The 20,556-nt window shown below is 62.1% G+C and overlaps 2 protein-coding genes across 3 annotated transcripts; both read left to right on the top strand.

The window, feature by feature from the left end:
* Positions 1-711: 711 nt before the first annotated feature.
* On the top strand, positions 712-7,376 carry TBC1D10C (TBC1 domain family member 10C). Of its 2 annotated transcripts, none has more exons than XM_054725615.1 (10): positions 712-775; positions 1,006-1,173; positions 2,112-2,211; positions 2,443-2,550; positions 2,637-2,743; positions 2,947-3,061; positions 4,020-4,085; positions 4,184-4,373; positions 6,125-6,279; positions 6,559-7,376. In XM_054725615.1, exons 2-10 carry the CDS (start codon positions 1,037-1,039, stop codon positions 6,904-6,906), a joined length of 1,326 nt encoding a protein of 441 aa, XP_054581590.1. In that variant the 5' UTR covers positions 712-775; positions 1,006-1,036; the 3' UTR covers positions 6,907-7,376. The 2 variants fall into 2 exon arrangements, with proteins under 2 accessions (XP_054581590.1, XP_054581591.1); XM_054725616.1 differs by lacking the exon at positions 712-775 and adding an exon at positions 800-876.
* Positions 7,377-12,615: 5,239 nt separating this feature from the next.
* On the top strand, positions 12,616-20,362 carry CARNS1 (carnosine synthase 1). Its single transcript, XM_008146868.3, has 8 exons — positions 12,616-12,880; positions 13,586-13,675; positions 13,922-14,409; positions 14,626-14,800; positions 14,890-14,975; positions 15,988-16,219; positions 16,319-16,602; positions 18,051-20,362. Exons 3-8 carry the CDS (start codon positions 13,927-13,929, stop codon positions 19,284-19,286), a joined length of 2,496 nt encoding a protein of 831 aa, XP_008145090.3. The 5' UTR covers positions 12,616-12,880; positions 13,586-13,675; positions 13,922-13,926; the 3' UTR covers positions 19,287-20,362.
* The last annotated feature ends 194 nt before the right edge of the window (positions 20,363-20,556 follow it).

The raw sequence follows: 20,556 nt of genomic DNA, 5'->3' as shown, positions 1-20,556 counted from the left end.
AACTGAGACTCAGAGAGAGCCAGGGGCTGGTCTCACATTCCCTGAGGACCGACCTCTGTCTCCTGAGTCTCTGTGGCCCCCTAGGCGGCCGACCAGAGCTCCGAGCCCGTTTTGGGTCCCACTGTCTGTGTTGCGACCTAAATTAACATTTATTTATAAGCCCCATCATTGCCTATTGTGTAGCATAGTAATGCTGCATGTGTGCACGTTAAACGTATTACTTGGGCCGGGCCATCATGCTCAGTGGTTTAGTGTCCACCTATGAACCAGGACAGCACAGTTCCATTCCAAGTCAGGGCACATGCCTGGCTTGCGGGCTCGATCCCCAGTGTGGGGCGTGCAGGAGGCAGCCGATCAATGATTCTCTCACCATTGATGTTTCTAGCTCTCCTCCCTTCCTCTCTGAAATCAATAAAAAAAATATATAGATTTTTAAAAGTATTACTTTGTAAGGAGCAAATATTAAATAAACCATAATTCTCACTGGCACACTGAACTGAGTGTTTTACATGCTAGTCTCCTCAAAACTAGAGGAAGCCTGGTCTCTCTCCCTCTGGCAACCCTGGCCCCATCACAGCCAGCAAAGGAACCCAGGCCTGCCCAAGGGGTGGAGGGAGGAGCCGACGGCCCAGGGACACTGGGGTAGACAGGAAGAGACTCAGAGAGGAAGAGGTGACCCCCCCCAAACACACACACTGGGGAGGGGCCCCCCAGTGAGTTGCTGAAGCTGTGGCTGAGGAGGAAGTGAGAGGAGGAGGTGAGGTGCAGCAGGAAGGTAAGCTGGGGCTGGGCCTGGGGCTGGGTCTCTGTACAGAGGCCTGGCTTTTCTGCCACTTCAGGGCCTACCCCTCCAGAAGAAGGGGCTAGGGGGGCTTGGTGAGATACCCTGAAACCTCCTCCCTGCACTCGCAGCCAGGTTCTGCGCTGGGGACTGGCTGCATGGGAGCCCGGGCCCCAGACCGGCCAGGAACTGCCGCTCACGCTGGCTTTCCCCACATCTTGCAGCCTGTTCGTTACAGTGAGGGTCTGCGACAGCATGGCCCAGGCCCTGGGTGAGGACCTGGTGCAGGATGACTCCAGCTCTTTGGGTTCCGACTCGGAGCTGAGTGGGCCGGGCCCATATCGCCAGGCTGACCGCTATGGCTTCATTGGGGGCAGCTCAGCAGAGCCAGGGTAAGTGGGGAAGGAAGCGGGGTGAGGGGGGTGGGGGGGAGGATGCATGAATTGAGGATGTGGGCTAAGGGCTGACTTCTAGAGTGAGGCCCAACCTCAAGGGTCCTGGGAGGGTCTGGGGATTCAACCAGTGTCACTCCTCAGGCTCCAGGTGGAATCCTAAGGATGGCAGGGCTGGGTGATATGTCCAAGAAGGCCTCTTTTTAAAAATATATTTTTATTGATTTCAGAGAGGGAGGGAGAGATAGAAACATCAATGATGAGAGAGGATCATTGTCTGCCTCCTGCACACCCCCCACTGGGGATCGAGCCCACAACCTGGGCATGTGCCCTTGACTGGAATCGAACCCGGGGCCCTTCAGTCCGCAGGCCAACACTCTATCCACTGAGCCAAACCAGCTAGGGCCAAGTATGCCTCTTTTACACCCAATCTGAGGGTTTGCACCCACCCTAGGAGCCAAAAATTCTTCCCCTTTTAATCTCTGGACCAAGAATCCCAAATCTAAATCATAGAAACCCACACCTATTCCCCCACACTTCCCTTTCCCAATATATAGATAGGATAATAAGCCCAGAGCCGCAAAGGAACTTGCCTGAGGTCACACAGCAGCTCAGAGACAAAGCCAGACTCAAACTCTGGGACTCCTGGCTTCTAGTTCAGGGTTCTGTCCACTCAGCTTCTGCTGTGAGTTGTCTGTGCCCCTATGCTGGGGACAGCCAACCAGCCCCTCCCCAACACACACCTACACACCCCCTTTAGTCTTTCCTGCTTCTGCCCACATCACAGCCACATCCTTTCCTGTCCCCATAACAACTACTGGCAACTCCTGGGTGACAGGTCAACTCCCCCGTGGCTACACAGGTTGCATGAGAGTGCCAGATGCAGGCTCCAGGTAACAGCTGCCCTGCATCTACATGTCTGTGGCTTGTGCTCCCAGGCCAGGTCACCCTCCCGCAGATCTTATCCGCCAGAGGGAGATGAAGTGGGTGGAGATGACGTCACACTGGGAGAAAACCATGTCTCGCCGGTACAAGAAGGTGAGAGGGACAGTGGCCCACCTGACCTCCTTGGCTCATCACCCTTTGCCTTGGTCCAGGCCCAGGCAGCATGGACCCCTCCTGTGTCCCGCACCTCCTGCCTTTTCTCCCTGCCACCCAAAGTGGCCCTTGCCCGATGACAGGCTGTGTTTGGTGCCTGCTAAGAGGAGCAGGGGAGGCTGGGGGAGGGGGGGGCCCTAGCCTACTGGGGTCCCGTGGCCTCCCCCACAGGTAAAGATGCAATGCCGGAAGGGCATCCCCTCAGCCCTGCGTGCCCGGTGCTGGCCCCTGCTGTGCGGGGCTCACGTGCATCAGGAGAACAGCCCTGACACTTACCAGGTAAAAGCGTTGGCAGGGGTCCTGTTCCCCTTCCCAGAGCCCCTCGCCACTCTGAGCCCTCACATCCACTTCCTGCCCACCCACAGGAACTGGCTGAGGCCCCAGGAGATCCCCAGTGGATGGAGACCATCAGCAGGGACCTGCACCGCCAGTTCCCTCTGCACGAGATGTTTGTGTCACCCCAGGGTCACGGGTATGAGGCCAGTGATGCCCAGGGATCCCAGCCTCACAACCCCAGTCATTTGGTGTAGCCACCCGCCCCTCCCCCTGCCCCGCCTGCTCCCCCAGCGTTAGGTCTTTGCATCTCAAGGGATCCAGCAAAGCCAGGGTGGTGAGGCCTGGGCAGAGGCTGCCAAAGGCTGGGGAAGGGATGCCTAACGGGGTCTTCTGGCACAGGCAGCAGGGGCTCCTGCAGGTACTCAAGGCCTACACCCTGTATCGGCCGGAACAGGGCTACTGCCAGGCCCAGGGCCCTGTGGCTGCTGTGCTGCTCATGCATCTGCCCCCGGAGGTGAGTGCCCTGGACCCTGCGCCTGCGCTAGGGACCCAAGACCCTGACCCCGCAACCCCACTCACCTTGTCCCCAACCCAAGGGACTCTGAATTCATGTACTTGGGACCCTTGATCCCCAACCCTAGTGACCCTGGGACCTTGTAGTCCTGGGCCCTGGACCCATGACTTCCTAACCCCAGGTACTCTGACCTCAGGGACCTGGGATCCTTGCCTCCCAGATCCTGTCCTAGTGATCCAGGGCCTCATTACTGCCAACCTCAGTGACCTTCAAGCCCAACAACCTTGACTCCAGGAGCCTTGCTCAGTGATCTAGGAGCCTGGATGTTGCTACCTTGACCTCAAGACTCCCAGTTCTTTTGTTGTTGTTGTTGTTGTTTGTTTTTTGTTAATCCTCACCTGAGGGTATTTGTCCCATTGATTTTTTAGAGAGAATGAAAGGCGGGAGGAGAGACAGGGAGAGAGAAACATCGATGTGAGAGACACATCGGTTAGTTCCTCCCGCAAGTGCCCCGACCAGGGCCGGGGACTGAGCGTGCAACTGAGGGACGTGCCCTTGACTGGAATCGAACCCGGGACCCTTCGGTCTGCGGGCCGACACTCTAACCACTGAGTCAAACCAGCTAGGGCACGACTCCTGGTTCTGAACCTTGCAAACATGATCCCAATGACTCCAAGAACCCAGTACTTGAACTCTGAGCCCCCAACCCTTGACCAGTGAGCCCCAACCCTGTGACCCTCAAATTCAACACCCTGAGCTCTGTGACCAAATCATGGGTAGCTCTCTGTCTGGGTACGGGGGTGGTGGAGGGGGGGCTTTTGGTAAAAGCCCCCCAGCACTGAGCTCAGGCTCCTGGCTTGAGTCACCACAGATGGTGTCCAGGGCCTCCCCTGCACCCCTGTCCCCCGCCCTGCAGTCCCCTTTGTGGTGGGCACTCACGGCCTGGCTCTGTCCTCAGGAGGCCTTCTGGTGCCTGGTGCAGATCTGCGAGCTTTACCTGCCCGGCTACTATGGGCCCCACATGGTGAGAGGCTGAATGGGCAGAGGGCACCGCAGAGGGGCGGGCAGGCGGGGGGGGGGGCCTGGGGAGGGGAGCGGAGGTACTGATGGGCATGGCTGCAGGAGGCCGTGAGGCTGGACGCCGAGGTGTTCATGGCCCTGCTGCGGCGGCTGCTCCCGCGCGTGCACAAGCACCTGCAGCAGGTGGGCGTCGGGCCCCTGCTCTACCTGCCCGAGTGGTTCCTGTGCCTCTTTGCCCGCTCCCTGCCCTTCCCCACGGTGCTGCGTGTCTGGGACGCCTTCCTCAGTGAGGGTGAGTGGGGACTGCCCGGCGGGTGGTGGGGCCAGGGCTACAGCCTTGGGTGCTCGGTGCGCAAGGAATGAACCCGCCAGCTCTGCTCTGCCCGCCCGCCATTGCCAATCCTGGCCCTGGGTCTGGGTGCCCGGGGTGCTGAGGGCGATGGTGCCCTGGCAGCTCTGGGGAAACCGCCCAGCCCCAGGCCACACTCGCAGCGTAGTGAATGGTAGCCCCTGCCCTGTGCGGTGAGACCACTACAGGGAGGGCAGCCCTGCGGGGGGAGGGCTGGGCCCGGGAGGCTCCCTCTAGGTAGATGGGGCAGGAGCTGCGGAGATCAGAGCCATGCGAGGGCTCGGGGGCTGGCACAGTGGGGACATGGCCAACGGTAGAGGCCCTCACCCTGGAGCCCAAGTGCCGACTTGGTGTACGCTCACCGGTACACTGGGGCCACCTGAATGAGGGGCCCGACATTCTGGGGGTGGGGATGGAAGGCTCACGTAACCCAATTTTTGTTTATTTTTTAATATATTTTTATTATTGATTTCAGAGAGGAAGGGAGAGGGAGAGATAGAAACATCAGTGATGAGAGAGAATCATGGATCGGCTGCCTCCTGCATGCCCCACACTGGGGATCGAGCTCACAACCTGGGCATGTGCCCTGACCGGGAATTGAACTGTGACCTCCTGGTTCTTAGGCTCAACCACTGAGCCACGCCAGCTGGGCTATTTTTTAAATTAAAAAAAATATTTATTGTACTTTTTTATTATTTATTACTTTTAATTAATTAATATAGTTACGCAGGCAGGACACTGTTCACAGAGTCCAGGCTACAGATGACTTGGGGGGTGTGGGCGTGGAGAGGGGTGGGTGCCTGGGCCAGGCCAAGAGTGGGGGAGTCAGGGCAGAGCCGAACAGGACTCCAGGTCTCCCTTCTCCCATCAGTCACCTGCCTGCATTCTGTTCCACCTGGGCTGTCCAGCAGTCGCACCTAAAAAATGGTAGAAATTCATCAGTGCTTTTACGGAACACCTGCCGTGAGTGAGCCCGTTTGGCTCCAGGCTGGCTTAGACTCTGGCCGTGGTTCCAAGGCGCCATCTACGGGCCACCTCCCCTCCACCTCAGACCTCCAGGGCATGTAGAGGAGCTCTCCTTCCCCCCCATTGAGGACAAGCCCTCCGCGTCTCCCTTTCATAAGGATGACGTCATAGTCACTATCACCCTTTAGAGTCACAGTTACCGCTAAGCCGTGCTGGTCCCTGAGCGCTCTCCTTAGCAGACCCGAGGCTGCCTGGAAGGGAGTCTGAGGATTCTGGGACAGCCCACGGTCACACCCGTGTCCACGCGTGTGTGTGCACACACATGTGCACCGTGCTCTCGGCTTAGGGAGGAGCAGCTCTGGCCAGAATCTCTCTGGAACCAGAACAAGCTGGAAGGGCCTTAATGGGAACTCTCTGCCCGGCCCAGCCTCGTAGGAACACAGAGCTGAGACCCAGACAGAGAGAAGGCTTTGTGCGAGGTTGTCAGTCCCCCCCCCGCCCCCGCCCCCCGCCGCCGGCTCCTGGCAGGTGCTCTGCCCGGGAGCATCTGTGGCTGCTGAGACATACTCACCAGTGACCCCAAATCGCACCCCTCCTCTTCGTCCTTGCTCCTGGCCTGGGTTGTGTAGGGTTGGGGGGTGGGGGTGGAAGGAATCTGGGGAGAGGGCAGCTTCACGTGCAGGTTCAGGAGGGGCGGGCTGGCCCCACTGAGTGAGCCTGGTCTGCAGGTGTGAAGGTGCTGTTCCGTGTGGGGCTGACGCTGGTGCGCCTGGCGCTGGGCACCACAGAACAGCGCCAGGCCTGCCCGGGGCTCCTGGAGACACTCGGTGCCCTTCGAGCCATCCCCCCTGCCCAACTGCAAGAGGAGGTCTTCATGTCCCAGGTGGGTGCCCCCTGCCCACCCTCCCCTGCTGCCCAGTCGGGGAAACTGAGCCCCAGAGCCGAAGTCATAGTGAGAACCAGTGGTTAGTTCCTGCCCTCCGAGCACACAGAACCTGAAAACCCCAGGCCTATGTGGCTTGCTATGACTCCCTCAGTGAGACTGCCAGCCCCTCAGCCCTCAGCCACTTCCTGGGGCTGTGTACTGCCCGCCCTATGGGGACCTCGCGGCTTCCTGCCTTCCTGCAGGCCAGGCCAACTCACTACCAACTGCTCCCCACAGGTGCACAGCGTGGCCCTGTCTGAGCAGGACCTGCAGCGGGAGCTCAAGGCCCAGCTGGCCCAGCTGCCAGAGTCGACTTCCGGGCCACCTCCTCGGCCAAAGGCGCGCCTGGCGGGGGCCCGAGCCATCTTTGAGGCCCAGCAGCTGGCCCGGGCGCGGGGAGGCGCCAGGCCTGAGGTGCCCCGCATCGTCGTGCAGCCCCCAGACGAGCCCAGGCCACCACGGCGCAAGCCCCAGACCCGAGGCAAGACTTTCCACGGGCTCCTGACGCGGTCCAAGGGCCCCCCTATTGAGGGCCCCCCCAGGTCCCATCGAAGCTCCACCTCCTTCCTGGACACCCGATTCTGAAGGTCCCACTTCTCAGGGTACCATGGACTCAGTGTCCCCCAACCTCAACGACCCGATTGGCTGATGCCAGCCTCACAAATGGGCGCCGCACTTTATCGCTGGGATTTAGTGGCTCAGCTGCCTTCTCAGTGTCAACCAAGGGCAGCAAATGGACCAGGAGGCATTGGCTAGAAATAAATGATTAAGATTTATTCCAAGTTCTTAGTGTTTGCAAACCCCAAACGTGACTGGGCAACACGTGGTGTCGGGATGCAGAAGAGGTGAGAGCTCTGTGGACAGCACACCCCTGCGCTGGCCGGAGAAGCCATCTTCCGACGTCAGGCAGTCGGCGGGCGGACATTCTTTCCTACGTTCTTCATTTTCCATAAGTCCTATCTCCAGGAATCTCCGGGCATTGACGCACCACGGAGGAGTTCAGAAGTTTAAATCCTCAGGCTCATTAAAGTAAAATAAAGTACTTTCCGCATGAACGCTCCGTGGCAGCTTGATGAGAGACTCCGTGCTGAGTCAGCTTAGCTACACCGACTTCCACTTGTTTTCTTCACTCATTCCTCACACGGACTGTGCCGGGCACAGGATGAAGGAAGGTCACAGACTGGGGTTTGGGGGCCCAGGCCCACCATCACCCCACAGAGCTGTCTCCTTGCAAGCACAGAAGTGATGCTGAAGGAGCGTGGGGGTCAGGGTAGCCTGCTGGGCCAGGGGACCCCGAAGGACTCCTGGGGAGGCCTGGAATAAAGTCTGATTTAGCAGAAGCCTGGCCCGAGTTGGATCAAATGTCCTCCACCCCCAACCCTAGACCAGCTGCCCTCCCTTCCCACAGCCCCGCCCCTCCTGGTGCCGCCAGACACACGGCGGCTGCCCATTGGCTGCTGGAAGGTGTTTACCAGCAACAGGGCCCAATGGTGAGCGCGTCCTGCTCAGCCTCTTCGGGGCAGGTAGCACCTGTGGGAGGAGGGCTCCCCAAGTGGGTGCTGGGCCCAGAAGTGGGGCTTCTCCCCTATTCTGCCTCTCCCCCAAGTCTGGTTCAGGACCCAGAGTGGGGGGGGGCTCTAACCCAAGTTCGCACCCCACCCGTGATCCGGGCGGGAACAAAGGCCTAGTGTGCCCAGGACAAAGGAGAAAGGTCCCGCCCGCCCTCGTCCCCTCCGGAAGCCTTGCTGCAGCCCCTGGGACTGCCACCATGGAAACCCCTCCCACACTCGTTAATTGCCCCCGTGGGTGCCTGGGACGAGAGCCATCGTCAGGACAACGGGGCTGGTTCCGATGCACGCTTACTTCGCTGGGTGCCCATTCCTGTCCCGCTGCCCTTTCCCCTGGGCACCCTCCCGGCAGGGTGGGAGGAGGAGGGTGGGGCGTGGCAGGAGTGGGGAGTAGAGGAGAAAGCGGCCTGGAGTCCTGCTTAGATGGAGTAGTGGTCGGCCGTCCCTAGCCCTAGTCCTAACTGCCCTGCCAGCCTGCTTGCCTCCAATCCCAGCGCCCTGGGCCTGCGCTCCTTGCCCCTGACTCTCCTCCCTGCATCCACCAGGCAAATGCCACCTCGGCCGGTGCCTAGCCAGGGCGGGCTGGGAGTGGGCACAGGACCACGCTGCTCTCTGTGCATGGATGCACGCACTCCGGCAGAGGGAAGAGCCCAGCTACCCACTCACCAGCTGTGTGACCCTGGGCAAGCCACACCGCCTCTCTGAGCTTCACTTTCCGCATCTGTAAAAGGCAGAGATTCGTAACTGCTACTCCCAGGGTTACGCGCGATGCGACACAAAGGCCCTCTACGCAGCGCCTGGGACAAGGTCAAGAAACGCTTGCTGTCCCTGCTACGGAGCGCCTACCTTCTGCCAGACACCCCGTGCCCGCTCCTGTGACAGGGTCCCTGTGATTCCCATCAGAGGATGAGGAAAGTCTGCAGATGCTGCAGAGCTTGTGTTAAAAACAGGCAACAGGTCCCGAATGAAGTCACTTACGCTAAGCCACACGTTGTCACCGAACCAGACTGACCGACAGCTTCAGTTGTCCCAGAAACGGCATCTTTAGCCAGCCCCTCCGGAACCCCTGGTCAGCACTGGCTAGACCCCACCCTCCACGGGAGGAATGCAATAACCCACCTTGCACTAACCAACCCGCTCTTTTGCCTAGAAAACGTCATCGCTCAGACCTCCTCTGCCCATAGTCTTTCTTTTTTTTTGGGGGGTGGGGTGGTGGTAAAGGGGGCGATTAGCTGTAATTTGGGCCAAGCTGGGACATGCTGAGCCTCTGGGAGGCTGGGACAGGGAAGGCCAGGCCTCCCCTCCCCTCCCCCAGCCCCGCCCCGCCCCCTCGTTCAGGTCCATCGGAGAGTCTAACCAGGCCCACAACACTGTGTCCTTCCTTGTCCTTCCTTGCCAGGACTTGGTTATTCTTATCTTTAAAGTATCCCAGAGTCTTGCATTGTGCGCAGCTCCTCGGCTGTCTGTCTGCTGGATTGGCGACTGCCCGTTTATGAACCACTGAACAAAGCCGGTAAGAGCTTTAAAACGGACTCAGTTGAATCGCTGGTTGGCGACACTTGTTAAGGGTCAAGCTCATGCTCCTCAATGACTTCCGTGCCCCCCTCCCGCTGTCATGGCACCTCGTTCCGGGAGCCTGGGAGCCTCCCAGCAGCCAGCCCTGGAGTGCTGTGTGGGGGCTGTGGGCCGGGCGGGGGGACCCTGTTTAGGTCACTCCTCCCCTCCAGGTCCCTCCAGTGGTAGACGGGTGGGTCCTCAGAGGCGGCTCTGTAGACACTTGAAGAAAAGACCCCAAACTGCCAACTCGGTCCCACCAAGGGCCACGGGCCCCTCAGGACTCTCCCCAACCCAGGAGGCACCTGGGGACAGCCCGGGGGTCACCAGGGAGAGGGTCTGAGGTTGGGGGGTGAGGTGAGGAATTGTAGCCATAGCCTACATGTGCTGGGCGCTGGCACGTGCCCGTCCTGAACAGCCCGGTGAGGTGGGAACTAGCCCCATCTGAGGCAGGAGGTAAGTGGGGTTCAGACCAGAAAGGGGAGGTGCCCAGGTCCCACGCTGGAACTAGGATTGGAAGCCGCCTGCTATGACACACTTACACTTGAGTAGAGGGTGTGAGTCTCTGGCTGTGAGCCACATCTCGGGGTGTGCTTCTGCGGGTGCGCCTGGGTGTGGGGGTGTGTGTCTCGGGGAGGCTGTGGGTGTCGGCTGGCCTGGGTGTTGATGGGCAGGGCAGGTCCTGTAGATGACCCTCTTCCGGTGCTCAGACTCACTGGCACTCCCCCAGCCTGGCACCCCCTTCCCTCTGGCCCCCAGTAGGGCAGAGGGTGTCCCAGGGAACTGGGACTGTCCTTGTGGGGACACCTTACTGAGCGGTCTCCACGCTGGCAGGGGCTGGGAGCGGTGAGGAGGGGCCCCATGCACGGGGACCTGTGGCCCAGAGGGTCTCTGGGAGAGTGCCCATGGCGGGACAGACAGCCGCTGGCCGAGGACACCGTCCAGGGACAGAGCTGGGACTGTGTGCCCCGGCTCTCCCGGCCCCACCCAAGGGCAGCCCTGGTGCCAGTCTCTGTTGGCTCTGCTCCCCCCTCCCCCCTCTCCTCTAGCCTTCTCCTCCGTTAGGGGACGTCCTCTCCGAGTCCCTGTCCTCGTCTCTGTCTTGTCTTCGCCACGGCCCATGTCGGGGACCCTCGCTGGCGGTCCCTGGCCACCGGTCCTGGCGCCCTGTTCCCGGCCTGTGCCTCTGAGGACGCCGTGTGCTCCCTGTCGGGCTCTCCCCGGCCCTCCGTCCTCCCATCCCAGGGACCCAGCCTGCCCCAGGCTTCCCGACGGGCGGGCGGGCTGGGCGGGCCGCGCAGCGGGGGTGGCCGTTGGGCCCGCGCCGCCCCTCCCGCACTGGGCATGCCCCGGGCGCCTCTATATAAAGCGCTGCTGTCTCAGCCCCGCGCCGTCGCCAACGTGCCCTCGCCGAGCGCCACCTGGTCCTCGACACCCGCCGAGTCCCGCCGAACCTCTGCCGCCCACCCCACCAGGTACCCCGGCCCCTGCCCTCGCCCGGGAAAGCCAGGAGGAGCGCCTCGGGGCAGGGGCTGCGGCACCGGGACCTGGAGCGCCCGCGCCCCCGCCCCGCAGCGGACCCGCCACACGACCCGCGCGCGCCCCCAAGGGACTGGCTGAGCGCCTGGCCCCCGGCGCCGCCGGGCAGGAGCTCACACGCCCCTGGGTGATGTGTGAGCCCCGGCAGGGTCCCTGGGTCAGGGCGGCAAAAATCCCTCCGCTTCTTCGGGGTGGGGGTGGGGGTGGGGGTGGGTCAGGCTCGGGCACCTCCTGGCAGGGACAAGAGAGAAGCTGCGGGGTCCACCTCTCCGCCCCCCCCCCCCCCCCGACTGTCAGGGGCTGGGCTGTGGGAGGAGAGGCGGCCCTGACTCCCTGTCCTGTCTCTCTCCCTTCCGTCTGCCTCAGGCTCCCAGCCTCTCTCCACCTGTAAGATGGTGAGTCCCCTCGGGTCCCTCCCCCAAGGCCCAAGGCCCCCCCCAGACAGAGGGCCCGGAGGGCCGCTTCTGCCCCAGGCCCAGGCCCCTCCGCAGCACATGCCCCCCGCCTCCCCGTCCCGTGTCCCGGGACCAGCAGCTACTGCGTGTCAGGCTCTCTCCCCTCCCCATCAGCCCTGGCAGGTGGGCACTGCTGTCTCCTTTGGCATCCATTCATTCTGCAACATTTACTGAGCACCTCCCAGGCACCTGGCACCGTTCTAGGTTTGGGGGATGTGACGGTGAACCCCGTCTAGGCTCTCAGGGAGTTCGCCTTCTAAGGGAGGGCATGAGGCTCAGAGTTTGGCATGACCGGTGAGCTGGGACCCAGACCTCTGCCCTCCTGGCCGCGTGCAACACACTGTCCCCCCGGCACCGAGGTGATGCTTTTGTTCCAAGGTTCCTCAGCACCCAAGGGTGGGACAGGACAGGCGCCTAGCGCCCACATGGTCCAAAGAAATCTCATGACTTGGCCCAGGTGGCCCAGCTGGTCCCTGGAGGAGAGGCCCACTGTGTTTGCTCGAAGCCTCTGAGCAGCCCCATGTGGGAGTCAGGGATGTAAGACTTTGTCCAAAAACAGCATTTCCGTGGCTCCGCCCTGAAAGGAAGGGCTTCGCCCCTCCCCACGCCTAGCCTAGGGGTGGGCTTACAGGAAGTCTTTGAGGCCGGCCTGGGGGCGGCAAGGAACAGATTCACCTATAAATCCAGGTCTCGGCAGAGCTCTGTGAAGGTGGATGGGTCACGGAGGCCGAGGGAAACCAGCAGCCAAGAATGATTGCTGGGCTATTCTGCTCACTTGCTCTGTCAACAAACATTCACTGAGCAGCCAGCGTGTCAGGCACTGTTTTAGTGCCAGGGCTGCAGTGAAGAACAAAACGGACAAAAACCCTGCCCCTGTGAACCAAGCTAGGCCAAGCCCTGGTGGGGGTGGGGTGGGGGAAGCATGGTCCAGCCAGCAGCACCCTCCCTGCCCCGCCCCGGGGCGGGCACTGCACGTACAGTCTGCAAAGCATTCCCACATACACATTCCTCGTCTTCATTCCCCAATCCAACCTCATCCTCTCCCGGTTCTTGGGACGGGGTCTGCCCTGAATGTAACCCAAGGTTAAGTCACTCTTGAGTGACTTAATGCGCCCCTTGCTCACCCCGCCCAACACCCACCACTTTTCGTGTCCCCCCTCCCCCTCCAGCTCTCCTCGGATCAGCTGAGTCCCAAGTGGGACTGCGTCCTGGGCTCCAAGGGCCTGGAGGACAAGGAGGGCCCATGGGGAGGAGGCTCGGGCCTGCCACCCCCAGACTACTTCCCTGGCTCCTGGCGCCTCGACGTGGGCCTGGACTGCAAGGGCTCCCCCGAAGGGGCAGAGGCCCGGGCCTGGACTGCCTACTACTACAGCCTCCTGCAGAGCTGCCTGCAGCAAGCTGGCCTTCCGGAGACCCAGGACCGCAGCCAGGTGCCCCGCACAGGTGCCCAAGGGCTCCACGGAGGGGAACCCCTGGGGTGAGGGAGGTGTCCGTAGCCCAGCCTGCTTCTATCCCTGTCAAGGTCAGTCCCTTCTCCCAGGCTGTGACTAGGTCTGAAGCCCGGGCCAATCTCGGGCAGGCAGGCATTGTTTCCACGGGCCTCTGGCACCAGTCAAGTCAGAGACCTAGCTTCCCTCCACCCCCAGAGGATCCCGCCCCGGAACTCACAACCCATGGTCTCTGGAGCCACAGCTTCCAGGGAAGTGTCTTGTCTTGGGAGCTGCAGTGGAGGCAGCTAGCAGTTGGGACCCCAGCCTCCTTCCCTGCGTTACCTATTTTACATATCACGTGGCCCCCAAAGCTGTAAAACACAGGAAGAACCAGCCTCGGCTGCGTGGTACAGACTGGAAAACGAGGTGCAGAGGCTCCTCCTCCCACGGCACAGGGGCCAAGGGTCCCACGAAAGTCAGTGGCAGAGCTCAGGTCTCTGGTCACCCAACCTCCAGCGCCTTCCAGACCAGCTGCAGAGAGAAGGGAGCTAGCCTCCCAGGGCGGGGGTGGGCAGAGCTTCCTCTTCCCTCTCTAGCTTCCCCTTGGTCCCTTTAACTCTTCTCGTCCACACCCAGAAGGGCCACGGGGGTCAGGAAAGGGGGGCAGAAAGACAAGCGGGGAGCCCCTGGTGAGCTTGGCGTGTTCTCTTCCCTCGAGGCTGCCCTGGGGCAGAGGTGACCCTGTGCATTCTGGGATCCCCCAGCACCTTTCTGTCTGTGCTGCTGGAGGGTGGGGTCCAGAGTCCCGGTGAGTGTGCACCCAAGTTCCCCCACCCCCTCCTACAGAAAGGGCAGCCCTGCCCCGGCCCAGCCACATCCCAAAATACCCGCCAACCCTGGCAACTGCCAGCGTTCCAGGGTGCCAGCTGCCGTGCTCAAAGCGGGGGTGGGTTCTGGGAGCAGCTGCCCCCACGGCCCAGGGCCCGGGCTGGCGGAGGAGGGCATGGGACAGGAAGCCTTCCCTGACCAGCGGCTCTCCCCCATCTGCCCACAGGAAACATGCTGCTTTGCCTGTCCCCTGCGTGGCTGACAAAGGTGCCGGCACCGGGGCGGCCGGGAGAGGCGGCCCTGCTGGTTTCCAAGGCAGTGAGCTTCCATCCGGGGGGCCTGAGCTTCCTGGATGACTTTGTCCCCCAGCGCCAAGCCACCTACTTCCTGGTGGGCCTGGGACCGGGGCCCGGCCAGGGGAGGGAAGCAGCTGAGCTCGCTCGCGACCTCACCTGCCCTACAGGAGCCTCAGCAGAGCTGGCCCGGCTGCTGGAGGACCGGCTGCTGACAAGGCACTTGCTGGCCCAGCGAGGTGGCGTGGCTGTGCCAGCTACCCTGGCTTTCGCCTACAAGCCGCCCGCGCTGCTTCGGGGAGGGGCTGGCAGCCCGGGGCTGCGGCTGGTGGAGCTGAGTGGCAGAGAGGGCCAGGAGACGCTGGTGAAGGAGGAAGTGGGGGCCTTTCTGCACTCGGAGGCCCTGGGTGATGCCCTGCAGGTAACAGGCTCCGGCCCGGGAGGTCCGTGTAGATGCCACAGGATGGGACCAAGTCCTGCTGGGAAGTTACCCCCGACTTTGTGTCCTGTTGCCGCCCCATCGCTGCGGCAACCTCTGCCTTCTGTCTCAGTTTACTCATGGGCTCCTATGGTGTGACATCTCCTCCCGCAGGCGCGTGGGTGGTGAGGAAGCCCCTGCCCCTTTCTGTGGTTGCAGGTGGCCATCAAGCTCAGCAGCTGGCGCTGGCGGGGGCAGCAGGCACTACGTCTGCACCCACGAGCCCACGTGGGCACAGTGGCGGACACAGTGGTGGCATTGCTGGAGAAACTGGAGGAGGAGGAGAGTGTCCTGGTGGAGGCTGTGTGCCCACCTGCCCGGCTGCCCTCCCCAGGTGAGAGCCGCCTGAGCCGGCCAGGGGTGGGAGCTTGGCTCGGTCTCCTGGCTGCTGTGCTGGGCTCAGGCCTCACCGTCTTCCCCCAGGAAACGGCCCGCCAGGTCCGGAGCTGGCTATGCGGATCTGTGCTGTGGTGTGCCGGACACAGGGTGACAGGCCCCTGCTGAGCAAGGTGAGGGTGGCCCAGGTTTAGGTCATGACCTTGCTGCCGCGCCCCAGTCTAGCCCCACTGGGCTGATGAGGGCCCCTGGGCAGAGAGGACAAAAATCTTTAAAAAAATATTTTTATAGATGTTTATTTTTTTATAACATTTTAATGTTTTTATTGATTTTCGAGAGGAAGGAAGAGAGAAACATCCATGTGAGAGAGAGGAAACATCAATCAGTTGCCTCCTGCACACACCCCAACTGGGGGATCAAATCCACAACCTGGACATGTGCCCTGACCAGGAATTAAACCCTCCACCTTTTGGTGTTGGGACAACGCTCCAACCAACTGAGCCACGCCAGCTAGGGCAAGAGGACAAAACCTTGGAGGGGGACCTTGGTTGCTTCTGGAAGGACTCCTGGGTCTGGCCCTCTTTCCCGCCCCTCCAACCCTGCCTGCACCCCTCCCACATCAGGAGCCTTGACTGATCCCCATGCTGCGCGCAGAGCGTGGGGCTGAGTCCTCTTCCCAAGGAGCTCTTCCCACAGGAGAGGCCGACCCAGGTCCCTGACAAACCTCCAGGCCCCCTTAGGAGGGGCCTCCAAGCTGGGAGCTCGGGAAGGCTTGGGAACCCGCCTGGGTGTACAGCTCTGGGCCAAGCTGAGAGGGAGAGGCTCAGTCCTGTCCTCAGGGAGTTCCTGGGCTGGGGCACACCAGGGTGGCACAGGTCCCCAGGGCTGCAGGAGCTAGGACCCAGCATGCTTGGAGCCCTCAGGGAGCAGAGACCCCAGCTGGGATGGAAACCCGAGTGGAATCCCCCAGGGGTCTAGGGACCAGCTGGGCAGTGGCTGTGGAGGTGGTTTGTGCAATGCAAGTCACTACGGAGAACTGGGCTTCTTGGATGTCCCGAGGGGTCTGGCCTGGATCTTGGCACAGGGGGCAGCATTCACGGGGGAGGAGGGTGCAGGGGGAGGGATGGGATGGGGTGTCCTGGGAGGACTCCTCCTGGGCCAGTCCCTGAGCCACAGCCTGCCCAGGTGGTGTGCGCGGTGGGCCGCGGGAACCGGCCTCTCCGGCACCAGAACTCTCTGCCGCGCACGCTGGAGGTGGCGCTGGCCCAGTGCGGCCTGGGTGAGGCGGCGCAGGTGGCGGCCGTGCGGCGGAGCGTCAAGACGGCCGCCGAGGCTGCGCTGGCCGCTGTGCTGGCCCTGGAAGCCGGTTTGAGCGTTGAGCAGCGCGGCGGGCGCCTGGCCGGCACGGACTTCCTCGGTGAGTGCGGCGGCCCGGGCCGGAGGCTGGGGACATCGGCGGGGAGGGGCACGGCCCGAGGGCGGTCCGCGCTGAGCCCGCGCCCCGCACCCGGCCCAGGCGTGGACTTCGCGCTGACGGCGGCGGGTGGCGCGCTCACCCCGGTGGCTCTGGAGCTGAACAGCGGCCTGTGCCTGGAGGCGTGCGGTGCGCTCGAGGGGCTCTGGGCTGCCCCGCGCTCGGGGCCGGCGACCGAGGAGGCGGTGGCAGCCGCACCGCTGGTGGAGACCATGCTGCGGCGCTCGGCGCGCTGCCTGATGGAGGGCAAGCAGCTGCTGGTGGTCGGCGGGGGCAGTGTCAGCAAGAAGTTCGTGTGGGAGGCGGCGCGCGACTACGGGCTCAAGGTGGGCGGGGCGCGGGGCGGAGCCGGGCTCAAGCCCGGGGTCTGCGTGGTGGAGGCGGGCCCGAAGCAAGGGTGGGCGGGTCTGGGGGCGGGCCGGCCTCAGGGGCGGTGTCTGCGCCCGGCGATCTCTCTGGGGCGCTGGACCCCAGTCCTAGGGGCCGAGCCAGCCGCCTGGCCCGGGTTAGAAGTCTAGCCCAGTTCTGTCCCCGCACCCCGCAGTTTTTGTTATTTTTTTTTTTTATTGATTTCTGAGAGGAAAGGAGAGGGAGAGAGAGAGAGAAACATCAATGATGAGAATCATTGATCGGCTGCCTCCTCCACGCCCCCTACTGGGGACCGAGCCCGCAACCCGGGCTTGCGCCTGAGCTGGAACAAACCTCGACTCCTGTTTCATAGGTCGATGCTCATCCACTGAGCCTCGCCGGGCCGGCTCTGTCCCCGCAGTTCTCAGCGGAGCGCAGGGCAGACAGGCTGGAGGCGCGGGGAGCATTCAGGATTAGTGCCAGGCCCGGGCTCTGAATGCCGGGCTAAGGAGCCTGGGCAGAAAGGCCAGGTGCTTCCTTTGAGCTGGAACCCCTAGGGCACCAGGAGGGTGCTGGGGAGCAGCTTACAGATCCCGAGTCAAGTTCACAGAAGTGGCCTCCTTACAGAATCTGGAGCCAGGCCGGCAGAATGGACATTCTTACCCCCATTGAACAGATAGAAAACGGAGGCCAAATATCCAGGCTCTTCCTGGTCCCAGTCTACCACAGTGGCCTCCTGTCCCCTCTCCCTCAGTACAGTACTCCCCCTCCCCCAGCCATTCCTATGCCTCCACGTTCCCTGCCTCGCACACACATGCACCCGGAATGCCTCTGCACTCCTCACAGTTACCGTGCAGACAGCCACCCTCCCTGCCCTCTTCAGGGCTGCTCTGCCCTGGGTTCCAGCTGCTTTGTCTGTTCCCCCAGCGGGCGGTGAGCTTTGGAGGTGTGGGGCCCCACTGGATTCTTCTGTGCGTACCTCCCCGTGTGAGAACACATTGGATAAATGATGACCAAGAGCGTAACGCCCAAAGACACCAGACCGCCTGTCCGAGCCCCAGATCTGGTAGTTTCCCTCCAAATCCTGGCCAGAGTGAGGCTGCCTGTGGGAATGAGCACACTTGCCCTCTGCACCCCACCCCTCTGCCCTCTCCCTCCTACAGCCCTCTTTCCTCTGGTGGCTCTTACGTGGCTCCCAGCTTAAGCACTGCCTCTTCTAGGGTGCTTTCTCTCCCCCCCAGGCTGGGTTACATGCCCCACCTCTGCACCTCCCATTTACCCAGTCATCCACCAGTATTTCTCGAGCACCTAATGTCGGTAAACCCGTCTCCCTTGAGGGCCAAGGCCACCTTCTGGGCTCCATTCTGTTTCCTCAGCGTCCAGCACGGGCTGATCTGAGTGTGTTGCCCTCCTGTGGTTTCTGCAGCTGCACCTGGTGGAGTCAGACCCCAACCACTTCGCATCCCAGCTGGTGCAGACCTTCATCCACTTCGACGTGACGGAGCACCGGAGGGATGAGGAGAATGCGCGGCTGCTGGCGGAGTTGGTGCGGGCACGTGGCCTGCAGCTGGATGGCTGCTTCTCCTACTGGGATGACTGCCTGGTGCTCACAGCCTTGCTCTGCCAGGAGCTGGGGCTGCCCTGCAGCCCCCCGGCTGCCATGCGCCTGGCCAAGCAGAAGAGCCGCACCCAGCTGCACCTGCTGCGATGCCAAGGCCCGCCCTGGCCCTCGCCCTCCCTCCATGCTGTGCCTTGCTGCCCCCTGGAGAGTGAGGCTGACGTGGAGAGGGCTGTCCGCCAGGTGCCCCTGCCAGGGGTCATGAAGCTGGAGTTTGGAGCGGGCGCAGTGGGCGTGCGGCTGGTGGAGGATGCGCTGCAGTGCCACCAGCACTTTTCACGCATCGCCCATGACCTACAGGGTGAGGCCGACCACCCGGGCATTGGGCTGGGCTGGGGCAACTCCATGCTGCTGATGGAGTTCATCGAGGGCACTGAGCACGACGTGGACCTGGTGCTGTTCCGTGGGAAGCTGCTGGCTGCCTTTGTCTCTGACAATGGCCCCACGCGGCTGCCTGGCTTCACTGAGACGGCGGCCTGCATGCCCAGCGGGCTGGCTCCGGAGCAGGAGGCGCAGCTGGTGCAGGCGGCCTTCCGCTGCTGCCTGGGCTGCGGGCTGCTGGATGGGGTTTTCAACGTAGAGCTCAAGCTGACTGGGGCCGGGCCTCGGCTCATCGAGATCAACCCCCGCATGGGTGGCTTCTACCTTCGAGACTGGATCCTGGAGCTCTACGGTGTGGACCTGCTGCTGGCCGCTGCTATGGTGGCCTGTGGCCTGCGACCTGCCGTGCCCCCGCACCCACGGGCCAGTGGCTACCTGGTGGGTGTCACTGGCCTAGTGTCCCAGCACCTGCAGGTGCTGCGTTCCACGGCCAGCCAGGAGGCTCTGCAGGCTCTTCACGACCGGGGCCTGGTGCGCTTCAATCAGTTTACATCTTTAGAGGAGGCCCAGGTGCCTGGCGAGTATGAGGAGCCCTACTGCAGTGTGGCCTGTGCTGGGCCCAGCCCCGCCGAGGCCCGCCTCCGCCTGCTGGGACTCTGCCAGGGCCTGGGCATCGATGGGCCCCACTACCCCGTTGCCCACTTCCTGTCCCACTTCAAATAGCACTGGTGTCAGGGGGCAGGGCCAGAGTGCTGGAGGGGTGCGGTGCTGCCTTCAGCTTCCTGATACTCTCCCTGCCTCTCTACCCCTAGCCCTGTCCCAGCCCTGGCCTGGCCCACTCCTAGGCCTCAGCTCCATTCCAGAGTGGCGGCCATTTTGACACCAAGGCCTCCTGGGATTAAGGGCCATAAAAGATAGCAACTGGGGGGCCGTTGGGCCCTCTTGCCCTCCCAAAGGCCCAGTCCAGGCCACAGCTGCCCCCGGACTCTTGCCATGGAGAAAGGACAACAGCTGCGTGTGCGTGCATGCACACACACACACACACCACCCCCAGGGAGGTGGGAGTGTGCCCAAACCTAGCCCAGCCTGCCACCCCTCCAAGCATCCCTCCCCTCCTGCCATCTACAGGAGAGAACCTGGCAGGCCCTGGCCTTGGGCAAATCCCAACAAAACCTGAGACTAAACACCCTGTGCTCTTACTCTCACCCTCTCACTTAACGAATTCCAGGACAGTTGTAGAGCCTGCTGACAACTTCTGGCAAGGCTGCACCTGCCTCATCTGACCTGAGCAGGTGGCCCGAGGTCAGCAGTTACCATCTCCCCTCCAGGTAGACATGATTGACCCGTTAGACAAGGAAAGAGGCTCAAAGAGGAAAAACCATGGCCTGAAGGTCATATCACAGCGGGTGGAATGTCGAGGGACAAGGTGTAGGGTCCAGGTGCCTGCTTTTACTGTCTTACATGCCCACTCAGTTTCTAGGCCTTGCTAACCTCCCTGCCCTGATTCATATGTGGCCCTGGCACATATGAATAGCCCCTCATGCATCATGTATCTTCACCAAGCTTAGGTGCTTTGGCCGCTGGTACACCTAACTAGCATTGGCAGAGGAGTCTCACTCCTTAACTCAGGGGAGACTGCTTTAAGAACTCCTGTGTGCTCAGCATAGGAGCTATGGACAGCTCCACAAGCATCCCTCCCCAAATAAAGGCTTAAGGACTACTTAAAGGTCCAGGGTCTGCGATAGGTTCTTGCGACTTGGACAGCATTGCTCAGGCTCAGCTCTATGGGGAAGGGAGAAGTGAGGGGTGGCTAGGGGGTACCTGTAACATCTGGAGCGAAGGATACCCGCCACACTGGCCAGGCTTTTGGGTGGACCTTTGTGGGAGCCTGCCAGGAGAATCCGCACCAGCACCCAAACTTGAGGGCCTCCTGAGGGTGGGATTACACCCACAGGGTCACATCCAACCAGATGACCCTCCTCCAGCACGGAGA

Source organism: Eptesicus fuscus, chromosome 13, assembly GCF_027574615.1.
Source record: "Eptesicus fuscus isolate TK198812 chromosome 13, DD_ASM_mEF_20220401, whole genome shotgun sequence".
Lineage (NCBI taxonomy): Eukaryota > Metazoa > Chordata > Mammalia > Chiroptera > Vespertilionidae > Eptesicus > Eptesicus fuscus.
The sequence above is the reverse complement of the archived record's forward strand: the minus strand, read 5'-3'. Positions and strand labels throughout refer to the sequence as shown.

Bases quoted from the DNA above. Each gene is read 5' to 3' on its own strand.
- TBC1D10C (XM_054725615.1), top strand. From the start codon at position 1,037: ATGGCCCAGGCCCTGGGTGAGGACCTGGTGCAGGATGACTCCAGCTCT. The intron at 2,551-2,636 runs GTAAAAGCGTTG...GCCCACCCACAG, and splicing joins ACAGCCCTGACACTTACCAG to GAACTGGCTGAGGCCCCAGG. The intron at 4,086-4,183 runs GTGAGAGGCTGA...GCATGGCTGCAG, and splicing joins GCTACTATGGGCCCCACATG to GAGGCCGTGAGGCTGGACGC.
- CARNS1 (XM_008146868.3), top strand. From the start codon at position 13,927: ATGCTGCTTTGCCTGTCCCCTGCGTGGCTGACAAAGGTGCCGGCACCG. The intron at 14,410-14,625 runs GTAACAGGCTCC...CTGTGGTTGCAG, and splicing joins CCCTGGGTGATGCCCTGCAG to GTGGCCATCAAGCTCAGCAG. The intron at 14,801-14,889 runs GTGAGAGCCGCC...GTCTTCCCCCAG, and splicing joins TGCCCGGCTGCCCTCCCCAG to GAAACGGCCCGCCAGGTCCG.